This window comes from Tupaia chinensis, unplaced genomic scaffold, assembly GCF_000334495.1.
Source record: "Tupaia chinensis unplaced genomic scaffold, TupChi_1.0 Scaffold000235_1, whole genome shotgun sequence".
NCBI classification, from domain to species: Eukaryota; Metazoa; Chordata; class Mammalia; order Scandentia; family Tupaiidae; genus Tupaia; species Tupaia belangeri.
The window spans coordinates 3,461,075-3,475,347 of NW_006159713.1; the positions used below are offsets into that span (position 1 = coordinate 3,461,075).

The window sequence follows — 14,273 nt, forward strand, 5'->3', positions numbered from 1 at the left end:
TCATGACCAGCTGATGGCACAGGAGTTACATTGCTGGACTCCAACATAGTCAACCATGGTTCAAGTCCTGGACCTGGCAACTTAAAACTCACACCGGGCGTGTGTGCATGCATGTCCGAAATCCCAAAAGGGCCTTTCTATCCCACATCTTAGCAAGGCTGCAGTGGCCACTGCTGTTCTCCCGGCTTCACAATGCTGCCCAAGGATGACAAAAGAAAGAAAGACAACAGGCAGTCAGCCAAGAAGGACAAAGACCCCATGAACGAATCTGGGGCAAGGCCAAAAAGAAGAAGTGGTCCAAAGGCAAAATAGGCACCTTTCAAATTCCCGACAATTTGTGTGGTTGTGTGTGTGTGTGTTGTATTCTATTTAATTTGATCATGCTACTGCTAGTCTCCTGTGGAGCTTTTGTTATTAGCAGATAAGGCTAAAGCAGAGTTGAGAGGAAGTAGAATAAGATACAAAAAGGAAAAAGGTAAAATTAGCCATAGCCCATAATTGTACACCGCTCGGCCTTGAGAAAGGCACAATACATGCTAATTAAGTAAATTAATATGTTGCAGGCTGAAGGGGCTATTCTAGACAGCAGGAACAAAATTTAAAACAGGTAGAGTAAGAATTTTTTTTTTTGAATTGAGGTTAGTTGAGCCATTGCTCTGAATAATTAGATGAATTTAATCCTTGAATTGAGATAAAGAATAGGACAAAAACGCTTTCTCAGGATGTTTGATATTTTTAAAAATCTGAGGGCTAAGAAACTTTCTTTCTTTATTTTTTATTTTTTTATTGTTTTTTATGTTTTTGCCAAAGGGTGCATGTGCTTGTGGTGAGAGATAGAGAGACAGTGAGACAGAAAGTGAGAAACCATCTCCTAGAGGGTATGGCCACACCACAACACCTTCTCCTCGATTTTCCTCTCAGGATCTTGAGCACTCATGCACACAGGCCTGATGTGATTTTCAAGCTGCTGATTCAGGACTTGAACTGGGAGTCCAACACCTTAACCACTATGCCACCTGCTTGTCCTGGGCTAAGAAACTTTACACTTACGAAAACTTTTTAAGAAATTGCCCAGTTACTGTTCTACTAATTAAACTGTACAATGAAAATCTTCATACCTTTCAAGTAAGTTTAACATTCTGCTCCAATTTTAGGCAGAAGTTTCATTCCCCAAATGTTTACTAGTTTTATGTAACATAATTGGAATGAACAAAAGATTTCAGGTTAAGTATTAGGCTGTCAGGAAAGTCATGATGCATTTTTGCATTAAAAAAAAAAAAAAACAGAAAAATACGTCATGACTTTCCCAACAACCTAATAATTTGTCCAAAGTTCTGGGCAATGCCTAGGCCTACATCAGGAATAGAGGTCTTCGTCAGGTTATGTTGATTTGGACATTTAAAGCCTGATGCTAACCAGCTGGGTTACATACATGTGGGAGCTAGCTTAGAGCAGAGTCAGCGCAGCTCCACAGTCAAACAGCCTTGTGCCAGTTGGTCCACTCAGAAATGCAGGCAAGCTTGCCAATAAAGAGTTAAAAAAGCATGTAATGAGCTCTAGGCACAACCATCATCAGTGTATACACATAACTGATCATGGAGTCAATATTTTTTCTTCCTTTAAAAAGAATGAGGTACACACCTATGCTTATAAATCCCATGTGACAAATCATAAAAAAAAATAAAGTTCTAAGTTGATATTTGAGCACTACCAAATGCAAATTATAGTCACCTAAGTATTGCTCTTTATGACTTTATTGTGTCAGACTGTGACATGCTAATTTGCAAACAAATAGAAAGCTGCATATTTAGTATACTAAAGAAAAGGGATATATATAATGTGTGTGTGTGTATATATATATATACTTTCAATACTGCAACATGGAGTTATGAGAATAGCACTTGAGAACAAAAGGGTATCTCAAGGTCCAGCCTAGGTGGCAATACATAGTATGCTAGACTGAAGCACCAAAAGCTGTGTGACTGATTGCAGGTTTGGATCCCCCAGATCAGCCTGAAAATACACTGAGTGCATGTTGGGGTGTCTAAGATCAGGGACCTGGAGAGCTGGGGAAAGCAAATCACAACATGACAAAACCCTGTCAATGGTTCTCTCTCCTTGTGTCTCTCAGAGTTTCTCTCTCTCTCTCTCTCTCGTGTGCATGTGTTCTCTATCATTTAAGAAATAAAACTCATCTGGGAACCGGCAGGTAGAGTGGTGATTGAAGTTGAGGCACTGGATTCCCACATGACCTACCATGGTTCAAGTCCCAAAACTGGTGGTTTGCTTTCTCACTCTCCCTTTCTCTCTGTCTGTGTCTCTCTCTGGTCAGAATTGAAGAATAATTATAATAAATAAAATTAAAAATAAATCTTAAAAAAAATTAGTTGAAAAAGTTCCTCTCTCCCCTACCCTAAGTATTTCTTATTATTATTAGCCTGTAATATGTTTCATAGAATATATTTAAGTGATTATATTATAAAAATAATTATATTTTATTTACATTTTAAATGTTCTATTATCAATGTCTTATCTCTTGACCTATTTACTGGTGACATGGGTGTATTCTCTTTATGAAAATTCATCAGGTGCTACATAATTTTCTACATGTATGTTAGATTTCAAGAAAAAGTTTTTTAAAACTTTCTCATTTCTGCACTGCTGATCTCAGATGAATTATAAAAATAGTTATGTTTTGCTTTAGAGGCAACACATTTATTCTAAAGTAAAGGTTAAAACATTTTATAAAGTAATCATACATTAAGTGTGTCACAAAAGTTCATTATTTAAATGAAAAATATATATTATAGTTCTGACTTGGTCACTAACTATAGATGAATTTGAGCCTCCCTAGGCCTCAGTTTTCTCTCTCAATTAAAAAGGGTTGGGTCCCAGCCCTGAAGCCTACTGGTTAAGGGAGCCAAATGCCATGTGGCCAACCACAGTTCAAATCTTGGTCCTAGCTGCTGGGGCTGAGCCTGTGTGCACACATGACCCAAATCCTAACAAGATGAAGAAATGGAGGAGAAAGGACTGCAGTGTGACCATGGCCTATTGGTCATTCTTCTCTCTGTTTCTCTGAGTAAGAGCACATGTTCTCGGGCAATTACAAAAAGAATAAAAGGTCAAGTGAGTTACAGTCCAGTGTCTCTTCCAACTTCAGTGATATTAGGTAATAGACCAAACGAGAATTGAGACTCCTTTGGTGAATCTTTCTGTAAAGCAACAAGCCACTTCCTGTTTTATCTCTTTTGTAAACAAGAATTTAATAGGGGAAAAGGAGTAGTGGGAGTAAGAAAAACTCTGAATGAGAGATAGCTTTGGCCCATATGAGTAGGCTTTGTTAACCACCAGAAAGCCTCAGTGTAGTCACATAATTCTAGAGTCCCCAAAAAGAAGCTTCTATTTTCTGCATTAAAGTATGAAATCAATAAGACTAGGATGAACCTTTTCCAGGTGAAAGAATTGTACAGGTTCTGAGTGGAGCTAATTTAGTCAAAGAATCATTTAGTACCTAAGTATCAACTGACCTCCTGTGAATGCCAAAGTTGCCCAGTAGCTGTTTGGGATAAAATGACCAAGAAGCAGAAAGGATCCTGTCCTGTGGGCCTCAGAAGCTTAGGAGGGATACAGACAAGTAAACAAGCAATTACAGGAGGATTATATGCTAAGTTCTATGAAAAGAGAAATGGTTAAGGGAGCTGGATGCCATGTGGCCAACCACAGTTCAAATTCCTGCCTTGGTAACATGAGAGACATGCCAAGTACATGTGTGTGTGTGTGTGTGTGTGTGTGCCAAAAATCCTGAGGGAAAGGAGGAATGGAGGGAAAAAGATTATGGCATGACCATGTCCCACTGGGGGGGTGCTTTCTCTTTCTCTCTCTCTCATTAGAAAACATGTTCCCTGATAATTAAAAAGAGGAGGAGGGGGAATGAAATGTGCAGCACGAGTAAGCATATGAGACACACACAACCCACCAGGAAAGTTTTCTGGAGCAAGGGGTGTCTAAATAGTGAGTAGGAGTTAGCCATGTACCATGTGTAACATACATACTGGGAGGCATTGCAGTCCAGAATAGGACTGGGGGGTCAGACCACTTAGCTTCAACCCTCTATGCTACACTCAGTATCTGATTATCTGTGTGAGTCGAGGTAGGGCTCTTCAGCTCACCAAGCCTCAGTTTCCTTACCTGCAAAATGGGAATAATAATAGTGCTCACACGTTTCCGTAAAGGTTAGAGAAAATTCATGTAAGCCCTACTTAGCACAGCATAACTACAATTACCGTCATTATTAATAGACAGACATGAGGGAAGGATTGATAATATTCCAGGCAGAAAGCCTTACATAGACAGGCCCAGAGGGTACAAAGAACATGGCCATTGGTATTCTGAAAATAATCTAGTCCAACTAGAAAGAAGAAAGGAGGAGGCAGTAAGATGAGGCTGGAATGGAAAGCAGCCCACAGAGGGCAAAAGGCCTCTATACAGTGTGAACGGGTTTGGAGTTCATCCTAAAAGAATGGGGAACACCGAAGGCTTCTAAAAGGAGGCCCAGGATGTTCACTATCCACATTTATCAGTAAGAGAGAAATGTGCTGCCTGCGTTTTAAAATATATATTTTTTTACCCCAAAGCATGAAGGCTCTGCATCCACTAGCCAATTTCCTCTACAGAGGATATGGCCCTACAGGAATTTAATAACTCACTAACATCCAAGGATTCCCTTCCCTTGGTGAGTTTGAAATGCTGGATGCTCAAATAACTGCAGTTAATTCAGGAGAGTCATTACCAAAATAATGTAATTCAACCTAAGAGACCCAGTTCAGAAAATTAACCTAGTATATCTTTTCATGAGCCATGAGCTGCAATATACTGCAGGTCTCTCTTGAGTCATTAAACTTGCTCTATTAGATTATAGAAAATCCCAGACAACTAGCCCTGTTCTGACTGGATTTTTATAAAATGCAGATCTCTATTTTCTTTTCTTTCTTTCTTTCTTTCTTTCTTTCTTTCTTTCTTTCTTTCTTTCTTTCTTTCTTTCTTTCTTTCTTCTTCTTCTTCTTCTTCTTCTTCTTCTTCTTCTTCTTCTTCTTCTTCTTCTTCTTTTTTTTTAATTTGCTATAGGGTACATGCGCTTGCTGAAGAGAGACAGAGAGAGGAAAAGTGAGAAAGCATCTCCAAAGATAGATGGCCACACTATAGTCTCCCTCATTCTCTTCTTGAGATTTTGAGTATGCATACACATGCACCTTGAATATTTTTCAAGATGCCAGATCTAGAACTTGAACCATTCAGTCAGTTATGTGGGATCTAATTGCCTTAACCACCATGCCACCAGCTGATCCCAGATCTCTTTTTTCTGCCAAAGGAAGAGGAAGTATTAACCATGGGAACACACACTTTTATAATATGGGATATGAGATACACACTTCTTTTGTACTTTCATCTCTTTAGACCTGACCTCTAACAGGAACTTTAATAAAAAACAAATCAAGGCTTTTTGAGATGGATAAGTATTAGAGTAAAGTCTGTAAGGGATGAATGTGAGCACTGATGTGATTCAACCCTTATAAATGATCTGGAAGAATAAGAAAGTAATAAATCTCTGATGCAGACAACTCTAAGTGCTTCTGGGTAGTTTAATGCCAAGGCAGCCTGAGCCATTCATAGCAGTAATGGGCAGGAGAATGGCAGATGTGCTGTAAGTGTGGTTTCTATTTTGCTGTTGAAACCAGAAAAGTTGGAATATTATAAGGGGCACTGAAAGCAAAAGAGAAAGCAAACCACCATTTTTCAACCCTCTCAACCACAAAGGAAACACAGCCATGTTTGAAATGCCATGTGGTTTTATAACCATGCACATTTTTCACATATTCCAGTTAGCCAATAGACTCACTAAAATACACAGCAAGAAGACAAATATCAGTCAAAGGGCTGACCCATATGGGTCAGGATAAGATGCAACTCTCTGCAAGGCTGACCCACGTGGGAATTTATGAGATTTGAGTCTGGAGGCCGCCCTGAGTACACTGGGCATGCCCATGATCTGGAGTTGGCTGAAGCAGGGATTAGTTGCATCATTGAGACCCTGTTGTGGGCTGCTGTCTGTTTATCTGTTTCTCTCTCTCTTGCTCATGAGGAAATAAAAAAAAAATTAATAAATCTTTAAAATATATCAGTATCATGACCAGCTGATGGCACAGGAGTTACATTGCTGGACTCCAACATAGTCAACCATGGTTCAAGTCCTGGACCTGGCAACTTAAAACTCACACCGGGCGTGTGTGCATGCATGTCCGAAATCCCAAAAGGGCCTTTCTATCCCACATCTTAGCAAGGCTGCAGTGGCCACTGCTGTTCTCCCGGCTTCACAATGCTGCCCAAGGATGACAAAAGAAAGAAAGACAACAGGCAGTCAGCCAAGAAGGACAAAGACCCCATGAACGAATCTGGGGCAAGGCCAAAAAGAAGAAGTGGTCCAAAGGCAAAATTCGAGACAAGCTCAATAACCTGCTTTTGTTTGACAAAGCTACATACGACAAATTCTGCAAGGAAGTTCCCAACTATAAGCTCATAACCCTAGCTATGGTTTCTGAGAGGCTGAAGATTCGTGGTTCCCTGGCCAAGGCAGCACTTCAGGAGCTTCTTAGTAAAGGACTTATCAAACTAGTTTCAAAGCACCAGAAATACCAAGGGTGGAGATGCCCCAGCTGCTGGTGAAGATGCATAAACAGGTATAATCAAGTGTACATTTGTAGAAATAAAAATTTATTAAACCAAAAAAATAAAAAAAATCCCAAGAGAAAAATAGGGTTGCAACGTGACCATCCCCCAGGGGGATGGATTTCTCACTTTCTGTCTCTCTCTTTCTCTGTCTCTCTGGCAAGTACATGACCTCCTATAGCAAAAAAACTCTCTAAATATATATGTGTGTGTATGTGTGTTAGTAACAATAATATAATATACATATATATTAGTAACAAATATCACTTTATTTACGCATTTAGTATTTATTGCAAATTATTAATAGCTAAATGCAAGTTACCATCTTTGTTTTTTTTTTTTTTGATTGGAGTAAGGTACCATCTTAATAACTGGGAGCAATATCAAAGGACAAGATACATACTCTTACTTCACGAGGCCTACTATTTAGTAGATACAACAAGAACAAAATAACACAAGCACAAAATAATAAAAACCACAACAGAGAAGCAAATAAAGAGTTAAGAATCAACCATCTTGCAAATATTTGAGGGATATTACTATGTCAATAATTCATCCACACATACACACACATGATCTATTTTTATTAACCTTGTTCATTTTAAGGCTTAATCTGGTCAGCAATGATCCTTGTGATTTTACTAACTGACAATTCTATTAATAACCACAGCCAGCAGCCAGTAATGATCGTTATGTCATAACGAAAATAGGAAAAAGTTTCTGAATGGGGCTAAACTCTAAGGTTGTTATCAATAGTGGATATTAAGATGGTAGACTTGAGACCAGCAGATGGCATATTGCTTACTTCACTGGACTCCCATGTAGCTGACCACGGTTAGAGTCCCAGACCTGGCAGCTTGAAACTCATGCTGGGCATGTATGTGTACATGCCCAAATTTCTGAGAGAAGAAGGGATTATGGTGTGGCATGCCCCCTAGGGGGAGATTTCTCTCCTTCTCTCTGTCTCACTCTGTCTCTCTGGCAAGCATACATGTCCTATAACAAAAATCTCTCTTAAAAAAAACCAGATAGACTTTTTTTTAAGATGGAAGAAGGTAGAAGGAAGAGTTCATCAGCTTCTGAGTAAGATCTGCCATCATTTCTGCTACCTTTCCTCTCAGAGCATTTGGTTTATCCTGCAATAGCTACAAGGGGTAAGAGACATACCCTAAAATACTTTTCAAAGGAGTGGAATAAAAATAAGGCCACCAGGATGAAGTAGCTGACATCCCATTTCTTTCCAAGTCAACTTAAAGAAGCCATGTACTATATTAATTATATATATACCATGTATTATATTAACACTTTCTTCCCCTCCCCTGTACCACTCCAAAAGAAACACATTGGATTTATTTAGGAGAATAATTCTACTTACAAAAATGCCAGTTCTCCTCAACCCTTGTAATCAGAGTTCAAGGGGGAAATCAGTACTACTGTAGGCTTAGAAGATAAATGTATTTGAGAGTATGAATTTTTCATACCTTCTATGCAAGATACTGCAAGGAAAAAGGAGTTTTCATTTTGCTACCCAAAATACAAAGCCCTCTTACCCCTCTCTCTATGTACAGGCTTCTATGTTACTAGATACCTTCGTAGTTAGCAATGTCCCTCTCTTCATGAAACCTCTTTAACTAATGCAAATAAGAAATAGACTTGCTTCATTCTCCAGTTCCATACCCTTCCCTCCCCACAGTGGAGGGAAGTGCATATTTTTTAAGGGTCTCTCATTAACAGAATACATTTAACAAAGAATCAAGTTCCTAAAATTAATAAAATTACATTTCAGAATAGAGCAAATTTCTTAAGATCATATATTTAAAGAGAATGAAGATTTTTGAGTATATGACATTTAAAGTATTAGCAAGGAAACCAATATAGAAATACACATATATACCTGTTGAATTTTTTATTATTTTTTTAATTGCCAAAAGCATGTGTACTTATGAGATGGGGGTCTGGGGTGGGGGAGGAAGTAATCACAAATGGGGCAGGGTCATGACACAATCTTTCTCTTCCATTCCTCATTCCCAGCAGGATTTTGAGCATGTATGCACATGTGTGTTTTCCAACCATGTTTTCCAAGCCTCCAGGGTCAGGACTTGAATGACAGACCAGCCTTATGGGAACTGGCTCCCTTAACCAGTAGGATTGTAGCCTACTAGGCTTGTGGGGACTGACACTATCTGTCGGGTTTCTAGTGTACTATGGTATGCTGCTGAATGCTATGAAACTTAAAGAAAAGAAAAATTTGAGGATATAGACCCTGTTTTCAAGAAGCTTATAGTTAGTTGGGAAGACAAATTTAAAAATCTATTTAAATTAAATATAATAATTAAATATTGGAACAGTACCAAAGTGACTACTACTAAATTCAGAGAAATTAAAAAAATAAAAAGAGTGAGTGTAAATGTTAGACTTTACCTCAAAAAGAGCTTGGAGTTGTTGACAAAATCACAAAGGCTTTAGGAATTTTTGCCTTTCAGCTAGAATCATTTGGTTAGATGGAGTAAAAAAAAAATTTAATTTTATCTTTTATTTCAATTTATTTTATACATTCAATCACAATACATTACATAGCTTGTAAAGTGTATTTACACAGCACGACTACACCTCACACCAATCTAGTTGAGGATATTATACACATTATCATCAACAGACGACAATCCACTCTGTGAGACAGAGTAAAATTAATGGCAATACTGACAAGAACCTCAGTTATTGTACTGTGTTTCTGATGTTTTTAATTTTATGCCTTATTCTAAAATAGCATGAACTTTTTTAATATTGTAAACATTCTCCCACATCCAAGCCCCAAAGATGATTCCATTTTTCTTTTTCTTTTTTTATTTGCCAGAGGATGCATGTGCTTGATGGAGAGAAACAGAGACAGAAAGTGAGACAGCACCTCCCATGGGGAAAGGCCATGCTGCAATTCGTTCTCCTCCATTTTTCCCTCCTTTTGGGATTTTTTGGCATGCATGGACATGTGTCTGGTGTGTTTTCCAAGGTGCCGAGTCTGAGACTCAAAAAGCATCGTCAGACATCTGGGATCCAGCTACCTTAACCATCAGGCCAGGGGTCGGCCCCACAAAGATGATTTTTAAATAGGGTTTCAATTAATTAAGGAATGCCTATGTAGTTCAAATCATATTTTGCCTGGTTTCTTTTATTCAGAAAGATACTTGAAGTATTCTTTTCTTCTGGGTTCTCTAAAATCTGTAGTAGAAGCTGCAGAATCACAAACATATTTTGTGCTTACTAAATGGAAAAAACACATTGTTTTGGTGAAGTAGAGATTCCCATTCTGTGGTTGCTTTAACTAACAACTAAACCTTAAACTTTAGTTCAAATAAAATAAAAATCTTAATTGTGAACCAAATTAGCCTAAAAAATAAAAGTTTTGCTATAGTGTACGTGCCAGAGAGAGACAGGAAGTGAAAGAGGGAAAATGAGAAGTCACCCCTCATGAGGGATGACCACACCACAATCCCTTCTCCTGTCTCCTCTCAGGATTTTGGGCACGTATGCACATACATCTGGCATGATTCTCAAGCCACCTGGTCTGGGACTTGAACGCACAGCTGGCCACATGGGATCGAGCACCTTAACCTCCAAGTCACCTGCTGGCCCAACCAAATTAACTCTTCAACTTGGGTTTTTAAATGTCATAGTTTAGGATTCTTAGTACTTGCACTCCTTTAATCTCTAATATATAGAGAATTCTAAAGAGGTGCAAATGTAGAAGAGATGTCAAAATCAAAACAGAACATTTGGACTCAAATTGCAAAGGAAGAAAGGTAATATTTTGGAGAATCACAGGGGATATGCCTGTGGTAATTGCTTTAAATCAGTTTGAGCATATACTGCATTTTAAGGAAGTCGTTTTCCTGGTTTGTGTTATTTTTTATAAATAAACATAAACCTATAATCTTAAATGCATGGTGAGAATCTAGATAATTGCTTTTAGTTTGATAATTGGAAGTCAGCTGTGTCTCAAAACAGTGCGTCTGAAAGCTGCTCTGGGATGACACATTCTATGCACTCAGAATGATAGGCGTGAAGGAATTCCTTCTTACAGCAACAGAGCACCTGTGCTCACTTTGGCAGAGTCTCCAAGATTTTGTTTCATTCTTCTACAGTTCTCACAAATATGGACCAAGATATTCAGAGGTTTAGAAAATACAGTATCAATTCTTTTGTTGCTAAATTAAAAACTAAATTGTCTCCAAACTATCCAACTTCACACCTACACACAAAAGTTATAACATCCTAGTTCAAAGCTTCTAACTACTGTGCCCATATGAGGATTATAATGCATGACAGTCGTGATTATTCAAAGACTAATTATGTAGGCCAGGCACTTTAGCTTGTCCCTATTCCCTTGGTTTTCTACCATTTGGTTATTTTAAGGTTCACTGGTCTCTTCACATGAGGCATAGAGAAAATAAAAGGTGAAACACAGATCAACAAAGTTTAACTTCTCACATGATCTACTAAAAAGTATGGGATAGAAGAAGCAGATGAAATAGTTAACATGAAAATCAAAGTTCTCTATGTATTTAATTTATTTATAGTGTTCACTCTTTGCAGCAGTAAGCTTACCAGATGTCTTGAATTAAGTAAAATAAAACTTGATTTTGGCTTTCTGACCTTCCTACTATTTCACATTATTGATTAATTTCGTCCCTCATCTCTTCCTCTCTTTGTCCTTCCTTCTCTCTTTGTTTTCTTGCTGTCAGCAGAAATGACATTTCCTCTCTAAGTGATAGTCCCTTCATTTCTGTGAAGGGGAATCCCTAGGATTTCCAGGCCTTTGCCACTACTCTTTTTTTTTTTTTTTTTTTGGAGAGGGTTTTTTTTGTTTGTTTGTTTGTTTGTTTGTTTGCCATAGGGCGAATGCGCTCACCAGACAGAGAGAGACAGAGAGACAGAAAGCAGGAAATCACCCCCCAGGGGAGATGGCCATGCTGCAATCCCTTCTCCTCCATTCTCCTCTTGGGATCTTGGGCACGCACGCACACGCACCCAGCATGAGTTTTAAGCCACCGGGTCTGGGACTCGAACCGTGGTCGACTATGTGGGAGTCCAGCGACATAGCCATTACACTAACTGCTGGTCCCTTCGTCACTACTCTTTTAACTCCACTAGCTTTGCTGTGCTAGATACACAATTCTATATGCTTATGTGCTACTCCTTGCAGAGAATGGAGATCAGTCAAGTGACTTCTCCTTGGGCTACAAGTATTGTCATGTCTTTAACTCCGTATCTGAAATCTTGTCATTTTAGCTACTGTGCAGATATTTAAGATGACCCATTATCCAGCCACACAGCTCTCTTCTAACTCATCCCCACTGTGATCCTCTTCAAACAACAAAATCCTTAGCCAACAGGATAAAAATCAGTGTTATTTTTTTCAATCCTGCCTCTCTTTCCATTCATTGCTCACAAACCAGAGCTACTGCTGTTTCCTGCAACTCAAACTATCCAGAATTCTATCAAAATCTCAGATCACATGGAAGAAGGACCCGCAAGGAAGAATATACCTATGAATAAGAGCCCACAATCTCATAGAATTTCTCTTCCCTTAACTCCATGGGGGGCTCCAGACCCCAATTAGCCTGTAATTTTCTGTCCAGCACTAGAAACCACAGGTTCCTAGATACAGCCCCAACCCTGAAGGGTAATTACTAGTTGTTCCCCTCCCCACCAAAGCCTAGAATGGATGCAGAAGTCCAGTTACAGGTTTATATGATGTTATATCATAATCTTTACTAGTCTGGTCTATGTGATGTGATGTTTTATATTATCACACACACACATACTCTCTCTCTCTCTCTCTCTCTCTCTCTCTCTCACATACACACACACGTATATATATCTCAGGTTTCCACCAGTTGAATCTTACTATGTGTCAATCTTTAAACAAGTCCTGTGTGATAACAAGTCATTCCCATGTAACTCATGGGCTTTACACTTAAGACTACTCTAACACTATCCAGGTTTTGCATTCAATGTAGCTCAAAACAATAATAATAAGAAAGATACGGGGACCAGCAGGTGGCAAGGTGAGTAAGGAGTTGTACTCCCACATGGCTGACTGTGGCTTAAGTCCTAAACCCCATGGCTTGAAAATCACACCAGGCACATGTGCATGCATGTCCAAAATCCCTAGAGGAGAAGGGATTGTGACATGGTCATTCCCCATGGGGGGCGGGGAGTGATTTCTTATTTTCCCTCTCACTTTCTCTCTCTCCAACAAGCACACATGCCCTATGGCAAAAACCTAAAATAATAATAATAATAAGGAAGGTCCCCTACAAACAGATATGGACTAATTTTCATAATTATTGGACAGACAATAACAACAAAGTATAAAAAGAATATTTATAAGGTACTATTCTTCATGTAAGAATGAAAGAGATATTAGAAAAAAATATATATCTGCTCATTTGTGCCAATGAAATACAGGAAGTATTATTAACTAATGAGCAAGGTTACTTTATAGTTGGGGATGAAAGTGAGGAAGATTAAGGGAGGCCTGAGAGAGTTTTAAGAATGGAGGAAACATTTTTTCTGAGTACATCTTTTTGTATAGCTTTGACTCTTAGAACTATGGTAAAGTTTCATGGCAATATATAGTTTGTAGATAATGAGAGCCAGGTTTTCTTTTTTTATTTTTTCCTCCCCAACCAAAACTTTATTCAGTTCATTTAGAAAACATTAGCAAAATAAATTTCAGGTATAATTTCACATGTATCAAAAGTAGGGGTGATAGTTATAACAATAACTTACAAATACAAATTAATTATAAACTACAGTTTCACAAAAGATTGTAAACTTTTTGCATACTAGTCAGAACTTTCTTTTAGGCAAGGTGTTCTTTGATGACATATAACTTAGCAGGTATACACTTTTGTGAAGTATTTCAGACAATACAAAAGAAAGGTTTTGATTTGTTTTCTCTTGTAAGCAAAAGTTTACCATTTGTAATTTTTTCTTTTGCACCCACCATCTACCACCCACTTTTTAAAACATTTTTTTATTAATTTTAATTATTATTTATACATTTAATCACTATACATCACTTAGATTGTAAAGAAACTTTACCCAGGGTGGGAACCAGCAGTTAGCATAATGGCTATGTCGCTGGACTCCCACGTAGTCGACCGCGGTTCGCGTCCCTGAACTGGTGGCTTAAAACTCATGCCAGGCGCGAATGTGTGCGTGCCCAAGATCCGGAGAGGAGAATGGAGGAGAAGAGATTGCGGCGTGACCATCCCCCCTGGGGGCTGATTTCTCGCTTTCTGTCTCTATGTCTCTCTCTGTCTTTCTGGTGAGCGCACGCGCCCTATAGCGAAAATCTCTCCAAATAATAAAAAAAAAAAGCAAAAAAAAAAGAAACTTTACCCAGGGTGACACACACCTCAATCCAGCCCAGTTGAAAACATTCGCACATCCTCATCAACAAATAATAAACCATATCCGCGTCCCACAAATGCCTTACCTCTCTATTTTTTCTCCAAATTTCATTTCCTATGCTCTTCCCA

The 14,273-nt window shown here is 38.5% G+C and overlaps 1 protein-coding gene and 1 long non-coding RNA gene across 4 annotated transcripts in view; one reads left to right on the forward strand and one right to left on the reverse strand.

Annotated features, from left to right (window-relative positions):
- The window catches only part of LOC102483756 (uncharacterized), a 140,822-nt gene that overhangs the window by 63,361 nt on the left and 63,188 nt on the right, over positions 1–14,273 (reverse strand). The gene's annotated exons all lie outside the window — the stretch shown is intronic.
- LOC106734855 (40S ribosomal protein S25-like) lies at positions 193–6,723 on the forward strand. The gene is made up of 2 exons (XM_014587778.1): positions 193–271; positions 6,455–6,723. The coding sequence occupies exons 1-2, from the start codon at positions 193–195 to the stop codon at positions 6,721–6,723; spliced, it is 348 nt and encodes a 115-aa protein (XP_014443264.1).

What these genes read in the sequence shown, in the direction of transcription:
- LOC106734855 (XM_014587778.1), top strand. Translation starts at nt 193, where the DNA reads ATGCTGCCCAAGGATGACAAAAGAAAGAAAGACAACAGGCAGTCAGCC. An exon ending in AGACCCCATGAACGAATCTG is followed by an intron (nt 272 to 6,454) that starts GGGCAAGGCCAA and finishes ATGAACGAATCT; the next exon opens with GGGGCAAGGCCAAAAAGAAG.